This window comes from Theropithecus gelada, chromosome 14 (assembly GCF_003255815.1).
Source record: "Theropithecus gelada isolate Dixy chromosome 14, Tgel_1.0, whole genome shotgun sequence".
NCBI classification, from domain to species: Eukaryota; Metazoa; Chordata; class Mammalia; order Primates; family Cercopithecidae; genus Theropithecus; species Theropithecus gelada.
This window is the reverse complement of record NC_037682.1, coordinates 106031637-106050444: the sequence shown is the minus strand read 5'-3', so window position 1 is coordinate 106050444 and position 18808 is coordinate 106031637. Positions and strand designations below refer to the sequence as shown.

Here is an 18808-nt window from a genome sequence, read left to right as displayed (position 1 = left end):
ATTCCAGCTACTCGGGAGGCTGAGGTGGGAGAATCGCCGGAACCCGGGAGGTGCAGGTTGCAGTGCGCTGAGATTGCGCCACTCCACTCCAGCCTGGGTGACAGAGTGAGGCGCTGCCATAAATAAAATAAAAACAAAATCACACATATTCATGAACACAGATCCAAAACCTTTTGAAGTTTGACAAAATGAACAAATAGAATTCTAGAATGCATGTACTGTGACATGTAATTCTCAGGATGCCATGTTTTAGGTTTAGAGAGGCTATTCAAAGTTTTATGTGTTGAATCCTCCTTTTCCTTATTCAATTAACAGAGCTTCTTTCTTTCATCAGAAAGTTTCAATGTTAAATATATGCCAGGCACTGGATCCTGGGAATGCGGTGATGAATAAGATAAGGTCTGTCTTCATGGAGCTGTCTATGGAGACAGACAAGTAAAAAGAAAAATATAATACAGTCTAAAGGCTATGGTAAGAGATAAAGATATTTGGGGAATACATAACTTGGCACTGAATCTGGATTTCAGAGCTCTGGAAAGTCTTTCTAAAGGAAGTAGTGCATAGATTGAGCAGTGAAGGACAGTTACTATGAGAACTAAAGCGGTGAAGTCATCAGAAGAAACCGAAGTAGCAGATGCCAAATAGGGGTCATATTAAGTTGAGAACTTTGTACTTAAGTCAGAGGCCACTGACGCTTTAATTCAGGCGAGTGACAGATTTACATCTTCAGTTCTTAAGATTGTGGAATGAATTTGAGGAAAAAACACTGGAAGCAGGAAAACATTAGGGTGTTCTGGGAAGAATCCTCTTGAGAAAATTGCCTACTCTAAGATGGCAGCAGTGGGTATGGGGAAAGTGGGCACACACAACATAATCAGAAAGTGGCAGAAAAATTTTATTTTAGATGGGGAAAGGTAGAAAACACTAGGTTAAGTATAAAGGGATTTCTTTACTATAGTACTTGTCAGAAATTTTACAGTGCTGTTTTTGAGTAAAAGTCAGTCACGCAATAACACAAAATGGCTTCCACACATTTGATTTTTTTTTTTTTTTTTTTTTTTAGAACACCTTTTGAGACTAGCGTTCCATGGGAAACACTCTGGGAGAAACTGTTTTCCCACAAAAATAGTCTCTTCTTCCTTTCTGTTCTTGCAGCTCTTGATATAGACGGAGCATCCGAAATCTGAAATCTGAAATGCTCCAAAATATGAAACTTTTTGAGTGCCAACACAGATGTGACACTCAAGGCAAATGCTCACAGGAGCACTCTGGATTTTCAGACTTGGGATGCTCAACCGACAAACATTAAAGCAAATATTCCAGAACCCAAAACACTTCCCAAGCATTTTGGATAAGGGATGCTCAACCTGTACTTAGGAGTTGTCTCACCAACTATATTCAATTTTTTAAGGCTGTCTTGTCCTGTCCCTTCACGCAATACATGTATTTAGTTTGGTTACTTTCAGCTCACTGAAAGTGAAGTGAAAAAGAAGATTCACTGGAACTTCACAAGCTTCCCTCAAAACGCCATTGAAAAAGATTATTCTGAGTTAGGGTTATCGGTTAACCAATATGAAAGGATCTGACCCACAGATAAAGTTGTATTAGGCCGGGCACAGTGGCTCACGCCTGTAATTCCAGCACTTCGGGAGGCCGAGGTAGGTGGATCACTTGAGGTTAGGAGTTTGAGACCAGCCTGGCCAATATGGCGAAACCCCACCTCTACTAAAAATACAAAAACTAGCCGGGCGTGGTGGTGGGTGCCTGTAATCCCAGCTACTCAGGAGGCTGAGGCAGGAGAATCACTTGAACCTGGGAAGTGGAGGTTGCAGTGAGCTGAGATCCTGCCATTGCACTCTAGCCTGGGTGTCGTAGCAAGACTGCCTCAAACAAACAAACACAAACATGCAGTATTAACCTTTGTTAACATCTACAAACTTACTAAGTTTTCATACAGATAAGACACCCAAAAATAATAATCTCATTGGAAACAAATTCTGTGAAATTGCTTAAGCAAACAAATTGTTTATCTTAATTCTATACCGAGTAGTTGAATAGCTCCATTTACTTAAGATACAGAAAAACTGAATTCATTTATAAACAGGAAATCTAAGTGTACTTTAACTCCTAGAGGCCACTGAGGGTAACTAAAGTACTCTAAACTATAATTGAGGGGTCACTAAAAATCTGATTCTGAAACATCATGCTCTGTACGTACAAAAGATGTATTTCAGGATGCTCAAAATTAAAGAACGGACATTCTAAACAGCAGGCAATCAGTGAATAAAAGTATGTTGGTAATTCTTTGTATACAATGTCTCTGAAGTCAGTGACATAAAAAAAAATAACACACACCCTTCCTTTTATATTTTCAGTATATTAAAAAGGAACAGTACAAATGCTGTGGTATTAAAAAGGATCCTTATTTTTCAAAGAATGAACTTTTATAAACAATTCTGTAATGAAATTAAAACAGTATCTTAATACATTGTTTTTGTTAAACAAGATTTTAAATTTTTAAAATTAGAAAATGTTGAGATTAAACTCTTTCAAAGGTTCAAACAAAAAAACCACCTGTACAATCTCCATTAATGTGTCTTTGTACACATCCTGGGCACTTTGAAAATGTTAAAGTTTTTAACGTTTGACTGACAGAGGCAGCACTTAAAGGCTCCATGAATCTTTTTTCCGAAAAAGTATGCTTTCAGTAAAACATTTTACCATTTTATCTAACTATGCACTGACACTTTTGTTCTTCCTGAAAAGGGGATTTATCCTAACATTGTATTTTTAAGGTAAAAATATACATGTAGAGATATTTTAACTTCCTGAGTGACTTATACCTCAAATGTGATTTAATGAACAATTTCTAAATTTTAGAGTGAAACAATATGTGTAGGTCTACACATGTATCTTCAACTAGGGTAAAGCTCAAGAGCATGTCACAGAATTTATACCTAAATTATCTAAGAAGTTAAGCAATGCCTTTATCCCCAAACTTTACCAATAAGTCTTCTCAAATAGAATGTTAGTAAAATGAATCACTGAAAAGTTATATTTTTGAATTAACAAAATACCAGTAGCCATTTTAGACTGTCAACTTGGACATTTTCTTGATTCACTAGCAAGAAATTTCTTGCAATACAAAAAGATAACAAATAATTAAAATATCTGCTTTATCATACAACTTCACTCCCTCCTAAAGTGTCTAAAATGATTAGGAATTGTAGCACTTTCTTTTGCATAAAACCCTTTCCTCTTCATAAAACCCTGAGGTGAAAGGTTATTAATGTAATAAAACCACAATTCATTGTGTATTAAATTGTAGCTTTAAAAAAATGTATAAAGAAATGTGACAACTTGTAAAGCTGCTCTGTACAGTTTTTCAACAAAATATTTCCGTATCAACTTAGTCGAAGGGCCTAAAATGACCCTATAAAAACAATGTCCTTTTAACACGTTAGTGTCGAGATGAACGCCGTTTTCCATCTCTACTACTGTCTCTTCTGTTTTCATAATCATGGCTCCAGCCATCATGATTCCTATCTTCATAGAAGAAATCATCTCTGTTTCCTCTGTAATGATGGTCAGAACCATGATCAGTGTAACGCTGTTCCCGGCTATAATGTCTATCTGCTAGGTAGGGATGAGAATTCATTCTGACTTTACGCTGTGATGACGGTGTATCTTGGCGCCACTGAGCGCTTGAAGACTGGTTAAAACTATGACTGTGTGATTGAACTGATGGTGAAAATCCTGACTGATCCAGAGGTGGAGAACCAAATTTTCCACCATACGACATTTGTCTCAAAGCACTGTTCATCTGAGGAAGAGGAAAAGCAGAAATGTTAATACTTCTAGATACCAAAGCCAATACGTATTTGGTCAGTTAATGGATAATGAAAGAAAATAAAGTCACTCTTGCCTAGAGGGATCCTAAATTAAACACAACTAAAGTAGTACAATAGCCTCAATCATTCCAATTTATACCTACGAAATATATATACATACATACTACTCTTTGTCCTCAAGAATGCAACTCAGAATAAGTCACACAAAATGACTATAATGCAAAAATCACTGTGTAAAAAACATAAAGAATCAGGAGGTCAGTATCATTAGGAAAGGTTTCATGAAGGTGGCATATGATCTGGGTATTAAAACAATGGATGGAATATTTGAAGAAAATATTTTAAGGGGGAGATATGCCAAGAAAAGGAAATTGCGCAAACAAAAATAAGAGGGAAACACAGAACAAGTTCACAGAATACCAAGTAATTCTGGTTGAGACAGGTTACGGATCGTAATAAGTAGTAAACAATGAAAGGTAAGGCTACAGGGTTTACTGGAATCAGACAGTAAGAATCGCTAACAAGTGGGCTAGAGAAATCTGACTTTATCTTACAAACAAGGGAAAGTCAATGTGCAAGAAGATAAACAAAACAGAATTTTAATATTAATTCTGAAATAGTGTGCAAGATGAACTAGGGAGGGGGAAATGGGGGCATAATTGACTAGACCGGTGGTTCCCAAATTCTGCCTGTGGAAAATATTAGTATATGATCATTTTTATTTTAATAGTCTACAGTAAAATTAGAAAAATAGGCAATATGTACATAAAAGGTAACATCCTCTATACTGGTCTCTCAAATTGATTTTCACGTCTATATTTCATTTTGCAGACCTATGAAATACAAAAGTCTGGGGACTACAAGCCAAGATCATGATTTGGGTACCAAATAGTTACCAACAGCTTCCTACCTGAACAAGTGATGACAAAGATGAAACAGTAGAAGATAGCTAAGATTTTAAGCCTAGTCTCATGATGATGTTACCACCACCAGAAAAAAAGGTTAAGTTTAAAATGGAACTGGTCTAGAAGACCCAAGTTTATGGTAAGTCACTCAGGATAGGGTACAAGAGCATCAGACAATGAGTAAATGATGGTTGAAAAGAAAAACAAATGTAAAAGCAGTTTGACTTCTATTTATCTTCAGTCTCTTAAGTGTATATTTCAGCCCAGTGAAAACTAAAATGAGTGCTCAATCTACAAAGATCATGCTAGTCTAACAAAAATTTGAGAAAAAATTTTTCTTGAGGACTAAAGGAATAAAACCTCCAACTTAACAGAGTTAATTAAAAATCAGTTATTTGGTACAATATGAACATTTTAACTAAGGATGAATTTTTTTTGGCAACTCAAGTTGAAAAATAGTCAACCTACCACTGCTTGTCTCTGAAAATTTTCTGGAGAAGAGAAAGATCTCTGAAGTATCTGAGCTGATGAAGTCATGTTATCCATAGTCCTTTCGTACCTGCTAAAAAGAAAACCATTCATTCACTAAATACTTACTAAATGACAACCATGAGCAAAACACATTTCTCAAACGTTGGCATGAATAACACAGACAAGGTATCTGCTCCCATGCAGCCAGAATAAGAATACAGACAACAGGATATTTTCTCATGATTGTAAGTGATAAAATGTCTGATTAAAGATCAAGTAGAAGTGAAACAGATAGGAGGTTCCCCTATCTTTTAGCTGGTGAGGGACTGCCTTTCTAAAAAGGTGACATTTGTAGTTAGAACTGAACACCGAGGTTACCAAGAGGCAAAAACTTCCCAGCTGAAGGACTAGTGCAGGAGTGAGCAAGTATAGCCAGTGGGTCAAGCTGCCAAATTCAGTTTTCCCTAAACAAAGTGTTACTGGAACATAGCCACACCATTGTTTTTATATTATCTATGGCTACTTAAGTGCTACAATGGCAGAGACAGAAACAGTATCTTCTGCAAAGTCTAAAATATTAACTATATGGCCTTTTCTAGAAATAATTTGTCAGTCCCTGAGCTAATGCAAAGACCTAGACTGAAAACTAAAATGAAAAGAATTTGATTGACTGGATATGTGGAATGAGGGAAGAAATAAAGGATCAAATCTAGACTTTTGGCTTGAGCAATTAGGTAGACATTTCCTGAGACAGAAGAGAGAGAGGTTTTGGGAGGTAAGGAATTAAGAGTTTTGTAACATACACAGGATATTACTTTTGAGGATTTATACCTTATTCCTTATTTATTAAAGGGATAACTTGCTCTACAGAAAAGCTCACTTTAAAAATGTTTTAAATTATTTTAAAATGTTTTTAGAATCCTATAACCAATTGGCTAGTCTTACAGTTTGGATCTTTTAATTTTAGCCTTTCTCAAATCAGATTATATTATATTATCTGTATGCTAAGGGAGGAATACAATTTATAGTATAGAAATTATAAACTCTCTAGCCTTTGATTAAAACCAAAGTATTTACTTGTACTTTTTTTTTCCCCCCCCAAAGAAATTCTTTAAATAGAGAGAGTGCCTTGCTATGTTGCCTAGGCTGGTCCCAAACTCAAGGCCTCAAGTGGTTCTCCCACCACAGCCTTCCAAGTAGCCGGGACTATAGGAATGGGTCACTGCACCTGTTTTTTCCTCCTCACGAAATTCTAAGAGGGAAAACTTTATTTTCCTCTACCTAGGTTGCCTTTGAAGACTCCATTAAAGTGGCTGGAAGTGCTTTAAATTCCAACTTTACTAAGAAATGTTTAAACACTATTAATTTCAGCTAACAAGAAAGAACACCGGGAGGGTACATTTTTTGCACTATTGCTTGCTCACTATCCACCTTCCAGTATCTCTTCATATCCATCCACTTCTCTCCAGCTCATGACACTACCTTAATCTAAACTATCAACCTCATCCATCAATAGCTTCCAACATCAATACTTTGCTACCAAAAGCTTCCTCACTGCTCTATTTTCACTCTTGTCCCCTCCAATCCATTCTCCCATTGCAACCAAACAACTCTTAAAATATAAACTTGTTCCTACCAGTACCTTACCTAAAACATTTCACTGCCTTCCTACTCGATTTTAGGGTAAATCTCAAAATCCTGATTATAGTTTACAAGACCCTCTCCAGCGTATCTACCAAAATCCCCTACTGCTCTCCATTTTCATTCATTAGGATCTAGGTACACTGGCTTCTTTCAGTTCCACATTCATCTATATCATCTCCTTCTCCTAAAATTTTCTCAAAGCCCTTTCTACTCTTTCTTTACAGAACTTATTACAGTAATTGAACAGGTATTCACAAAAATATATATATGTGTCTTCATTTAGACTTTAAGCTCCCTTAGATAATATATCATAGTGGCTGGGCTCAATCACACTACACTGCCTGGGTTTGAATCCCAGCCCACTGAATCTGAGCAAGTTAACCTCCATCTTTCATTTCCCTTTATATATAAGGTAGAGATAAAAATAATCTCTACCCTCATAAAACTGCTGTGAGGAATAAATGAAATCATACATGTAAAAGATTTGGTGAAGAACCTGAGATATGGCAGGTATTTATTAAATCTTCCTTAAATGACTGTTAAATAGCTCTATGGATACACCGGGAAAAACTGTCCCTGGTAAAATATTAACCTCCCCAAAGCAAATAAAATTATTTAAGTAAATATGATACTTTCTAATACTCAGTACCTGAAGGGATTTTACAAATCATTTAATTCAACTTCTTTTCCTTACACATGGGAAGATAGGACTAAAGAAAGGAGACTAGCTCAAGATTACACAATTGATAGATGCAGACCTAGAATCCAATTCTAGGAATTCTTAGTCCAATACTCTGCTGACTAATTGGTATTTTTAACTATAAGTAACAACCAATTAATGATTGTAAAATAAATTAATGTTTTTAAATGAAATAGTAAGTAATGCAAGTAGTGAGGGTAAATAATGTTTTGAGAAATTTTGTTTCAAGTGCATACATGTACTGTACACGTATGTGGGGATGGTTATGTCGCTCATGTGTTTTGAGGCTATTCCCTATAAGAAATCCTGATAAGTGATCTTAACAATAAGTGAGAAATATTACCTGCTAGGAGACGTGGAGGTAGGGCTTGAATTTCCAACATGATGCTGGGGATATGACAAACTGACATCTTGCGAGGCATGACTACTTCCTAAAGTGAAATAATTTGAAAAATTATTCTTGATAGAAAATCTAATTTGAAATTTTGTCTTCCCCACCTGAAATCACTCCAAAAAGGTAAACACAATCTAAAAGAGAAAAATCTCAAACTGCTGGCCCAGCGCGGTGGCTCACACCTGTAATCCCAGCACTTTGGGAGGCTGAGGTGGGCAGATTTCTTGAGGCCAGGAGTTCGAGACCAGCCTGACCAACATGGTGAAACCCCATCTCTACTAAAAATACAAAGAATTAGCCAGGCATGGTGGCGTGCACCTGTAATCCCAGCTACTCAGGAGGCTAAGGCAGGAGAATCGCTTGAACCTGGGAGGCAGAGGTTGCAGTGAGCTGAGATTGTGCCACTGCACTCCAGCCGAGGGTAAGACTCCCACTCAAAAAAAAATCTCGAACTGCTGTAGACTGCTTTACGGCTTCATCAGAGTGAAAATTATAAGTGTATGATATCAGATAAGCAAAACAAAGCATTCCATAAATATCCAATCTGACCACAATTTTCTGATCTCCGCCCTAAATTGTAAGACTGGATACATGGACAGTTTCATCCTCACATGATCAAGAATCAAAATATATGCAAGTAATTACAAAGCAGCCAGGAGAAGCATTTTCAGAAAACAAACCTAGCTCTCTTCAGAGCACCCAAGCCCAACTCTCTTTAGTGATACAGTTTATGTTCTTTTCACTAACCCAAAATGAAACTTTAAGCTCAGTTTTAAAATTATAATTTCAAAATCCATGTGTCAATGTTACCTGTTTTCAAGATAAAGTTTGCTACTCACAATGCTTAAGAAAGCAGTTTCATCTACAAATAAGAGGTTCTTTAAAACTGAATAATAAATTTAAAAACAGCAGGAAACAATGCCCCCTAACCTCAATGGACGTTTACCTGATCTAAATTGAATTTTGATAGGCCTTCCGTAAAGTTTGATTCCATTAAGTAGATTCATTGCATAAGGAACAGATACTTCATGTTTGAAATTCACAAACGCAAACTGCTTTGGTTTACCATCCTTATCTTTTGGAATTTTCACCTTTATTACTGGCCCAGCCTACAAACAAAAAGGTGTTTAGAGTTTAAATAAAGCAACTAAAGGAAAACACTCAAATTTTACAAATACGAGACGTCAAAGTTTATAAACAACAGAAATGTAATCAGAAACTTCTTTTAAAAATGATGCACGGATTTCCATTTTGGCTACAGTAAACATCCTAGTTATGATCGAACATTAGATTTATTTGGGGAAGGGGGCCATGAAGGAACTGGAAACACAATCACTTTTGCTGTTCACAGCACTGTATGGCCTCTTAGCATAGTGAACAATCGCCATTATTTTGCCACTCCATGAAAATGAACATTTATCAAGAACAAGAGAATGATTTTCTTGAACCAAAAACTGACTTTTGTATTGATTAATCAAACAATACCAGTTATTAGGGGATAGGGATGGGGGGAATGGGATACTCAGAATTTTCCACACATTTTAATATAGCAACACTAAAATACTGTTTTTCTACGGAGTACTTAACGATTTTATTTTACATATTTTAATAATGTTGCAATTTGATAAGCAAACTTTAAGGGAAAACTGACACAAATAAATTAAAATATTAAGTTCACCAAAGACAAATTATCCTAAGTGGAAGATGAGAACAGGAGGGATAAGAAAAAGCACTGCTCAACGAAGACCCTACACACACACTATGTTCCCAAGGACGCCTGGATCTCCAATTACCCCGAAACTTGACCGAGGATCCCTCCACCACCTGTAGTCGTCACTTTTGGCCTAAACGAACCAAGATCTTCCAGGAAAGCGACACCCAGCGAGCGTTTCGCAACCCAGACGCGCCCTTCACCCCCAAACAGCCACCAGTCGGGTCCCCTGACGGCCACGAAAACAAAAAGGGGTGGTCGCTGGGCCAGGCCCTAGGCGAGACGGAAAATGAAAGGCAAAAGAGCCGAACTCATCTGCTTACCTGGTGGAAAAGCTCGAAAAGGAGCTCCTCGGTCACTTTCGTTTCAAGGTTGCCCACAAAGAGAGTCCGATCCGCTTCCGCCGCCGCCGCCCCCATCTCAGCGTCGCCCCCTCCCTAACCTGGCCAAAAGGTCGTGGCCGACGCACCCACTGCGCATTCACGGAAGCCCCACGTCCTCACGCTCCCTGGCGTCACCAACGCAAACGTCCGTTGCGCTTGCTCTCAGCGGGCGTCGACTTGTGCGGACGGAGTGCGCATGCTCGCCAGGATAGCGCTCGATAAAGGCAGGGCGGTGTCTGGCTTTTCCGCAGGCTCAGTTATGGCTTCCGGTGTGGTTAGTCACCCGGTCCGAGACAAGCTGAACTGATCTGGGGAGCCGCGAAGGGCCTGCCTTGACCAAGGGACGTAACGCAAATACTGCGGGTGGTGTTTGAAGATGGCCCTGAACAATGTGTCCCTGTCCGCCGGTGATCAGAGGAGCAGGGTGGCCCACGGCTCTTCCCACAGCGACCTCAGACCGCGGGCGTCAGCGTTGGCAATGGTCTCTGGAGACGGCTTCCTCGTTTCCAGGCCTGAAGCGATTCATCTAGGACCTCGGCAGGCTTTGCGACCAAGCGTTCGTGCCGAGAGCCGTCGAGTGAATGGTGGCGGCCGGAGCCCAACCCGCTTTATAAACGGAAGGGAACCGGATGGCCGGGGCCGGAGCCGCCAGGCCAGATTCTCACCTTACCCTGGCGTTGAACCCGACCTCCTAAGAAGTGTGCTGCAACAGCGTTTGATTGCATTAGGAGGTGTCATCGCGGCTCCAATTTCAGTTTAAACGACCGCCTTTCCTCCTTTCCTCTGGCCCTCACTTACCTTGTGAACAGGCCTTTTTAAAATCCTTTCTTGGTGTAGCAGCAATCTTGTTGTCTTATTTTTAGATGAATGTATTTTCATTTAATACGTGGGAGTTATATGAATATATCCTAGCACCAACGGAAGTGTAACAGTTAATTGATTTAGGTGGTTTTATGCAGCCAGAATGATTGGATCAGGAAAGGGGTGGAAGGGATATTCTTAGGTCGTCACAAAGCTGAGCTGATGGGATCACCCTCCCTAGAGGTCAACAATCCATTCGTTAACTCAGACACTTTACCTTTACTTCTGTTGGCGAAAAAGTACTCCTTTTTATTACAGTGATTTATCCTTCCATCTTTTCCTTGACATTTACCATCTTCCATCTCTCCCTTCACTTTTTTCAGATGTGTCTACAAACAAACTCCAAGCTCAGTCGCACTAAAAATAAGAACAAAACCTAAACCTTACTGTTCTTTCCAATTATTAACTCAGTTTACATTCCTTTCTTTGGCAAAGGTTGCAAATTTTTACTTTATATTTGTAATTTTACTATTTGCATTCAGTCCCAGCGCCTTAATCTGAATCTGCTGTCCTAAAGTACACTGGTGAAAACATTAGTTGTACAATCTCCAATCAGAAAACTGTTCATCTCACTGTAGTGCCCTCCTTGAAATTTGTGTTTACTCATTAAACTGACAATATTTGGGGATCCCTGTAGTAAACACTGTGTATGAACTTTACACAGTCTGGCCATCAAGAAAGATCACGGAGTATATTCTAGATGGGGAGGCTACTAAGTGAATAGGAATCACCACACTGGGCTGTGTAAAGATAAGTACTGGTTGCAGTGGCTTTTTTTTTTTTTTCCTTCATAATACTGCACTGTCCTGGTTCTTCTCTTACCTGGCTGATCACTCCTTATTTGCTGATATTTTTGTTCTCTTAAGCATACATTTCCCAATGTTTAAAGGGTGGTATTGTGAGAAAGTTACTGGGTTTTGTAAGTGCCAGCTCTTCATATAAGCAGGTAGACTAGCTTTTTCCCAGCAGACGCTTGTCTGTTTAGACTTCCTTAAAATAATTATGTTCAAATAAAGCAAAATCTCCATACACCACATAGTATTGAATTGTTAGAACTACATGTTAAGAATGTTGAGTCAACAAGATAGCTTCCATAAGAGGGTGAATTAATGTAGTGAGAATTCTAGAAACCAGATCATAGGAAGAGTGATTAAAAGAATAGTAATAGCTACCTTTTATTGAGTGCTATGTGCAAGTCAATGTGCTAGGACTTTTCTTGTTTATAGAGATATTTATTGAGAACTTACTCTGTACCTGCTACTGCCTGCAGTAAGCACTTAGAATAAAGTGATAAACATGATAAAGTATCTGTTCCTAAGGAACTTTGTATGTTATTTGATTCTCACAGCAGTCCGTAAGGGGGACTTTCATTTTGTTGCTGAAAAACAGCCTGAAGGAGATAAAATAAACTTTCCAAGGTCATATAGCTAGTAAATGATAGAGCCCTGCAGCCTTTCAAATGAGGTTCCTCATCTGAATACAGAAAAAAATGACCTGAGTAACTATTTTCTCAACTTTCCCGAGGATAATATATAACTAATATTTTTTTCAGATAACTAAAAAGAAGTTAGTTTGTAATATACAATAGCTCCCTTAACCTGGGCATTACAAAAACCTGTGGTTGAGAAAGGAATTCCAAACTATAAACAGAGTTTTAGGCTGGAGAAGAAGAATAAAATTAAAGCTGAAGATAAAGAAGACTTTCTTAAAACTTAGAGATGCCTAGTAGTGGAAAATACCACCTCAAAAGGTAATGAATTAGCTGCCAGAAAGTTCAGATAGAGGCTGAATCTCGTGAAGGATTTTGTAAAAGGAATTCTCCTAGTGTGAAATATGACTGGATGACTTGTTCATTTTTCCCCATTTAGTATGTAATCCTATGCTTTAAAAAATAAACTTGGTTAAAGTTGGAAATGGGGAATCGGCAGATGAGAAGAGAAAAATTAGGTATGACACATCGGGTGACAATATCAGCAAATAAGGGCACCTGGGAGTGGAAGAGGGTGCCATCAATTATGCTGAAGTGACAGGCAGACCAGTTGGCTCATAATTATCACCTACAAAATGATTCGGCACTAAATATGCCTTGAAAGCATATTTTTTAGCTTATGAGGGAAAAGAGGATGAGATTTGTCAAATGAAAGAACACAAGTCACAAAAGTACACAAAAGTGCTCAAGAACAAGGGAGGACCAAGTGGGAGTGTGACTTCATTTCTGTTTGTTCTGGAATGGGGTCATCAAGAATAGGGCTTTGGTTGAATAATAGTGTATGTGCAGTAAAAAAGAAAATGGTGTGGTTTGTGTTTTGTTTGGCAAGAGGAGAACCTTGTTCACATAAATGCTCCATTATTTTAAATCTGAGTCAATGGATATCTAAATTCTTGTTCTTAACATGTGCAGTAGCATTCAAGTTACAATGTGACCCTCGAGTCACAACAAAGACTGTATTGTAGAAGCACAAACCAACATAAACCCCTTTTTAATTAAATTATCTAAAGCAGAGCCAACTAAGTTTCCCAAGAGCAGACCTTATTATTAAACATCCATATATTAGTGCACAAAATGAATTTTTATATAATATCAATGATTAAACATAGCATGTTGTCATTCTAAAATAGATGAGTTCTAAGAATAGTCCCAAACAGTTACACTTCTGTAAGTTTTTAAAAAGCCATTGTAACTTTCAATTTGTTTTTACTGCCCCTACTTCTTACATCATACTAAGCAACTCGCTAGCATATGTTGAAATGGGGTCCTAATAAGATATTCACTTCCTCTATTCATCAGCACTAAAACTCCTAAAAAGCAGTTTTAAGAACTCTGAAAAAGAAGAGTTGTGTTATTTTTGTTTCATTTTGTTTTAATATCCATTTGGAAGATTGAAAAAAGAGACCAGTGAGATTGCTTCCCTCAATAGCCAGTCTGGTGATAAAGGTATCTTTAAGAGGGCTGACTTAGAAGGTAGAAAAGAAAAAGAAAGGAGAGCAAAAAGTCCAATAGGAAAGAGTAAGGTTCAACTGTCTTTCCAGCAAAATTAATTGTATGTCTTTCATTCCCTTGGTAAGTTTATCCAGATCCCACTAAGGTGCAGCTTTTGTTTTCTTAATTTCTATGAAGAGTACCAATTTTTCTAGCCAACAAAATGTATGTTTGAATACCTATGACTCTATACCACCTGTGTCCTTTCCTCATTGCCTATTTCCATTCAGTTGCAAAGTCCTGCCCAATTAAAATTCACAATGTATTTAATGTTACCTTTTTGTAATCACTCTCATCACCTGCACTATATTTACCTGGATACGTAGCCTGTTTTCTTTGCCTCTGTCTCTCTACTTCATCCTAAATGTGCATAGCCTCCAAATTAATATTCCTAAAGCACATCTCTGATCACATGACAAATACTTCAGTGTTTCCAAAGTATGTTCTACAGAACTTTCACTAGAAATACAAGATACACCTTTGAAAAAAAGACATGAGGCTAATACATTTGACAAGCACATTATCACCTTCTTAGGGAGTCATAATGTGTAAGGACATGTTAAAGGTTCAGAAAAAGAGACCTGTTTGATGTTGTTTCAACTAGTGTTTCACAAATTTCTTTGTCCATAAATTTAAAATCTTTGCATACTGCTGCCTTCCTGAGGAGCCTCGCTTCTACAGAAACATAATTAGAAATGCCTTACTTAAAAAGCTCCACTGGCTCCCTAGTGGATCCAATTTTTCAGTTGGTAGAAACGGATTTTTATATAGTGTGTCAGACTTTGGTAAGCTTCCAGAATTTTAGGAGTGGGGCACGGTGGGTCGGGCCTGTAGTCCCAGGCTGTAGGCTAAGGTGGGAGAATCCCTTGAGCCCAGGAGTTGGAGGAATGTAGTGAGCTATGATCACACCACTGCACTCCAGCCTGGCCAACAGAGGGAGACTCTCTCTAAACGAACAATGTTCTTCATTAGGCAGATGGGCTGGTTTTCTCACTCCTGGTTTGATAAGGTTCAACCCTGCCTTTACTGCACGTGATGACCCGTATCTATCAATGTCTTTGGCAAGTGGATAGGAGAAGGGAGGCCAGCCTGCAGCTGCAGATTCCCTAGACGCTGAGGATCAAAATTGGCATTATTACTGTTGACAGACATTAGGAACATCCACTGATGAATATAGGTGAGTGCAAGTGTTTCTTAACAATGCTAATGATGTATTTTCTTTTTAAAGTAACAGTTTACTTGGCTCCTTATTTCACTAGAATATCTGAAGGCTGCCCTACTTCAAAATGCACTTCTAAATCAGAGGAAGAAAATGTTGCCTTCAACTTCCCGAAGACCTGAGAGTCACTGAAGCAGTGCAACTCTAATACATTGCACACTCCAAAAACATTCAAGACTTTCCATAGTGTGACCAAGCCGCATTGCCAGCCTTTTCTCCTTAATTCCCCCAGGTGGTTGCTGTTCTTCTCTGTGTCTGTGGCTACGCCTATGCTAGTCCCCTTAACTAAATTGCTTGTCCTTCTCATTTTCTGTCGGTTAAACTTTTATCCATCTCGTTTAGTAAATGGCTCCTTACATTCAAAGAACACACTTATTTTAACCAGGTTAAGCAAAAAATGGACTATACTGACTGAGAGAGCTGGGAAGGCAGAGGGCACCTCCTCTCTCACTCTGTGTTCAAGTGTTTGGGTGAGACTTCACATCTAATTCCAGGGATGGAGGTGTAATCGATGTCTTATCTCTCCTCTGTAGAAGCTCCCTGAGGGTAGGCAACTTGTCTACATTTATCCTGTGCCCAAAGAGTGCCTGAATGCCTGTTGAATGAATGAGTAACCTTCACGGATAGGCTAGCTCTCCTTGGAATCAAAATCCAAAAGTAGAACATGTCAGGAAGGCAAGGGCATAATTTGTAGTCTCTTTGGTCTAAAATTATCTAGTTTCCTGGACAAATAAGAGTAACATGGTAAGATAAATTTTTCTTAAGGGATTAAATCAACCTGCCTGAAGGAATGCAACCTAAAGTTAGATCCTAATCCAAGATGTGGACAAATATTTATGAACATAAATATTTAATGCATTTAACATTTTTCTGTTTATAATTTTTAAAATCCCTGGAAACCTATGCCCAAAATAGATGATGGATTAAAAAAAGTCAATACCTGGCAGGGCGTGGTGGCTCATGCCTGTAATCCCAGTACTTTGGGAGGGCGAGGAGGGTGGATCAGAAGGTCAGGAGATTGAGACCATCCTAGCTAACATGGTGAAACTCCGTCTCTACTAAAAATACAAAAAGAATTAGCCAGGCCTGGTGGTGGGCACCTGTAGTCCCAGCTACTCTGGAGGCTGAGGCAGGAAGAATGGCATGAACCCAGGAGGCGGAGCTTGCACTGAGCCTAGATGGTGCCACTGCACTCCAGCCTGGGCGACAGAACGAGACTCTATCTCAAAAAAAAAAAAAAAAAAAAAAAAGTTAATACTATATTCTAGTTTGCTGCTAACCACTTTCACAAGGATTCTTTTATTTAATCCTCATAATCATGCTATGATGGGGATTGGCAAACATTTTCTGAAGACCTAGGTAGTAAATATTTTAGACTTTGTGGTCCAACAGGTAAAATCGAAGCTCTTATGTAAATACTTATATAACAAGAGAGAAAACAAACTTTCACAAAATCTGTTCAAATGAAATTCAAAGTATAATACTAATTGAATACAATTTTTTGTAGTGCTAATGCTTTCAAAGAAAAGATGGAATTCTTTTTTGGAGGGATACCATTTCACTTAACTAAAGTACAAAGTTAAGTGTTCTTTATCATCAAAATCAATAGAAAACGCTCATCTATAAATTCTGATTTTTAATGAGATTTTATGTATTTCATCTTCAAAATGTCTTTTCATACAGATAGGTACTGACAAATACTGATATGAATCCACAGGCATATGATTTTAATTGAACATACTCATCATTGGGAAGGCATTTATACAATTCTATTACATTTTTGTCTTGATATTTGCCTTTTAGCCTGTCATTACATTGCAAATTAATTGCTTCCAATTGAAGTAGAAGCTTCTCAATTGCACAGTTAAATGGATTTTGAATTGTGAACATATTCTTTGCACTTATGTTCAGGTCTAAAAGACACTGTTAGAACTCTACCTTGAGCTTGTAAAATTTATCTACAGCAAATGTGTGTGGGTATGGAGATCTTGCTTCTTGTTTTAACTGTTAACAGATAGGAAGGCATAAAGCAGCTTGAGATGCTGGTGTTCAAACAATGTTAAGTTGTTGTTGAAATGACTTTACCACCCTATAAGTTTGGCATGTAGGAGCTATTTTGCCTTATAATTTTAGGTTTGAGAAACATAAGTCTGCAGCAAAAGCTAATTGTTGAACCTGTTCATAGTTCAATAACAGTGGTTAAAGGTAGTTCTTCCAACCATTTCTAAATGTACTAATCATTCTTAGCTGGAGGGCTGTACAAAACTGGCAGAGGGCTAGATTTAGCCTTCAGGCCTTAGTTTGCAGAGAATTTTAGTAACTGCCTAAAGGCACAAAACTATGTAGTGGTGGAGGGAGTATTCACTTGTTGACTATGCAATACCACTTATCATGCTACAGTGGCCAGTGGGCAGATCTGGCATGGGGTTTTCTGTGGCTAACAGGATTTTTTTTTCTTAAAAAGATGCATTATACAATTTTTTTTTTTTTGGACAGAATCTTACTGTATTGCTCAGGCTCTGGGGTGCGGTGGAGTGATGATTCACTGTAACCTTGGTTTTTTGGGCTCAGGCGACTCTGCCACCTCAGCCTCCCCAGTAGCTGGGATTACAGGTGCATACCACCATACCCAGCTAATGTTTTTTCTTTTTTCTTCTTCTTTTTTTTTTTTTTCTTTTTTTGTCTCATACTGTCATCTAGGCTGGAGTGTAGTGGCATGATCTCAGCTCACTGCAACCTCCACCTCCCAGGTTCAAGTGATTCTCCTGCCTAAGCCTCCTCAGTAGCTGGGATTACAGATGCCCATCACCGAGCCTGGCTAATTTTTGTATTTTTAGTAGAGATGGGATTTCACCATGTTGGTCAGACTGGTCTTGAACTCCTAACCTCCAGTGATCTGCTCGCCTCAGCTTCCCAAAGTGTTGGGATTACAGGCATACGCCACAGCACCCAGCCCCTAGCTAATTTTTTTGTAGAGACGGGGTTTTGCCATGTTGCCCAGGCTAGTCTTGAATTCCTGGGCTCAAGTGATCTGCCAGTCTTGGCCTCCCTAAGTGTTGGGATTTCAGGCATGAGCCACCGTGCCTGGCCACAATATTTAATATGTACAAAACAGTGTAAGTAAAATGCAGCCAATACCTGTGTACTTACCATTCAAGTAAAATATTGCTCCACACGTTAAATCCCCTTGGTTTAACTCATCTTGATAATCTGCCCACATCACTTTCTCCTGCGAAACATAATCATTGTCCTGAATTTGTTGTTTTGCATGTGCATGCTTTATTTTTTTAAAAAAAACGACTTTAACTACATGTCTATCCCTAATGTATCCCTAAGTGTAACATCTAATTGTTTTACATGTTTTAAAACAACATAATATATTATATTGCACATAAAATATTTAAGTAAAGCTATTACAATTTCCCTTTATTTCTTTTTTTTAATTAAAAAAATTTTTTTTGTAGAGATGGGGTCTTCCTATGTTAGCCAGCTGGTCTCCAACTCCTGGCCTCAAGCAATTCTCCAGCCTTGGCCTCTCAAGTAATTCTCCTGCCTCAGCTTCCTGAATAGCTGGGATTACAGGCATGAGCCACCACATCTGGCCTCTTTATCTCTTAATCATATTAACTTTAGACTATTATTAACTACTTAACATAAATCAATCAGTTCTTGCATTGTCCTCCCAGTAG

General features: G+C 38.3%; 2 protein-coding genes across 7 annotated transcripts; one reads left to right on the top strand and one right to left on the bottom strand.

The window, feature by feature from the left end:
* Positions 1–876: 876 nt before the first annotated feature.
* RBM7 (RNA binding motif protein 7) lies at positions 877–10236 on the bottom strand. Of its 6 annotated transcripts, none has more exons than XM_025355571.1 (5): positions 10000–10236; positions 8912–9074; positions 7915–7998; positions 5225–5318; positions 877–3823 (listed from the first exon to the last, which is right to left on the bottom strand). In XM_025355571.1, the coding sequence occupies exons 4-5, from the start codon at positions 5300–5302 to the stop codon at positions 3461–3463; spliced, it is 441 nt and encodes a 146-aa protein (XP_025211356.1). In that variant the 5' UTR covers positions 5303–5318; positions 7915–7998; positions 8912–9074; positions 10000–10236; the 3' UTR covers positions 877–3460. The 6 variants fall into 6 exon arrangements, with proteins under 6 accessions (XP_025211356.1, XP_025211357.1, XP_025211359.1 ...); XM_025355569.1 differs by having other exon boundaries at positions 1021–3823; positions 7915–8002; positions 10000–10233; XM_025355570.1 differs by having other exon boundaries at positions 1021–3823; positions 5225–5315; positions 7915–8002; positions 10000–10233.
* C14H11orf71 (chromosome 14 C11orf71 homolog) lies at positions 10164–12224 on the top strand. Its single transcript, XM_025355579.1, has one exon. The coding sequence runs from the start codon at positions 10436–10438 to the stop codon at positions 10817–10819; it is 384 nt and encodes a 127-aa protein (XP_025211364.1). The 5' UTR covers positions 10164–10435; the 3' UTR covers positions 10820–12224.
* The last annotated feature ends 6584 nt before the right edge of the window (positions 12225–18808 follow it).

What these genes read in the sequence shown, in the direction of transcription:
- C14H11orf71 (XM_025355579.1), top strand. Translation starts at nt 10,436, where the DNA reads ATGGCCCTGAACAATGTGTCCCTGTCCGCCGGTGATCAGAGGAGCAGG.
- RBM7 (XM_025355569.1), bottom strand. Translation starts at nt 10,095, where the DNA reads ATGGGGGCGGCGGCGGCGGAAGCGGATCGGACTCTCTTTGTGGGCAAC. An exon ending in ACCTCCACGTCTCCTAGCAG is followed by an intron (nt 5,319 to 7,914) that starts GTAATATTTCTC and finishes TTTTCTTTTTAG; the next exon opens with CAGGTACGAAAGGACTATGG. An exon ending in ATTTTCAGAGACAAGCAGTG is followed by an intron (nt 3,824 to 5,224) that starts GTAGGTTGACTA and finishes CCTCTTCCTCAG; the next exon opens with ATGAACAGTGCTTTGAGACA.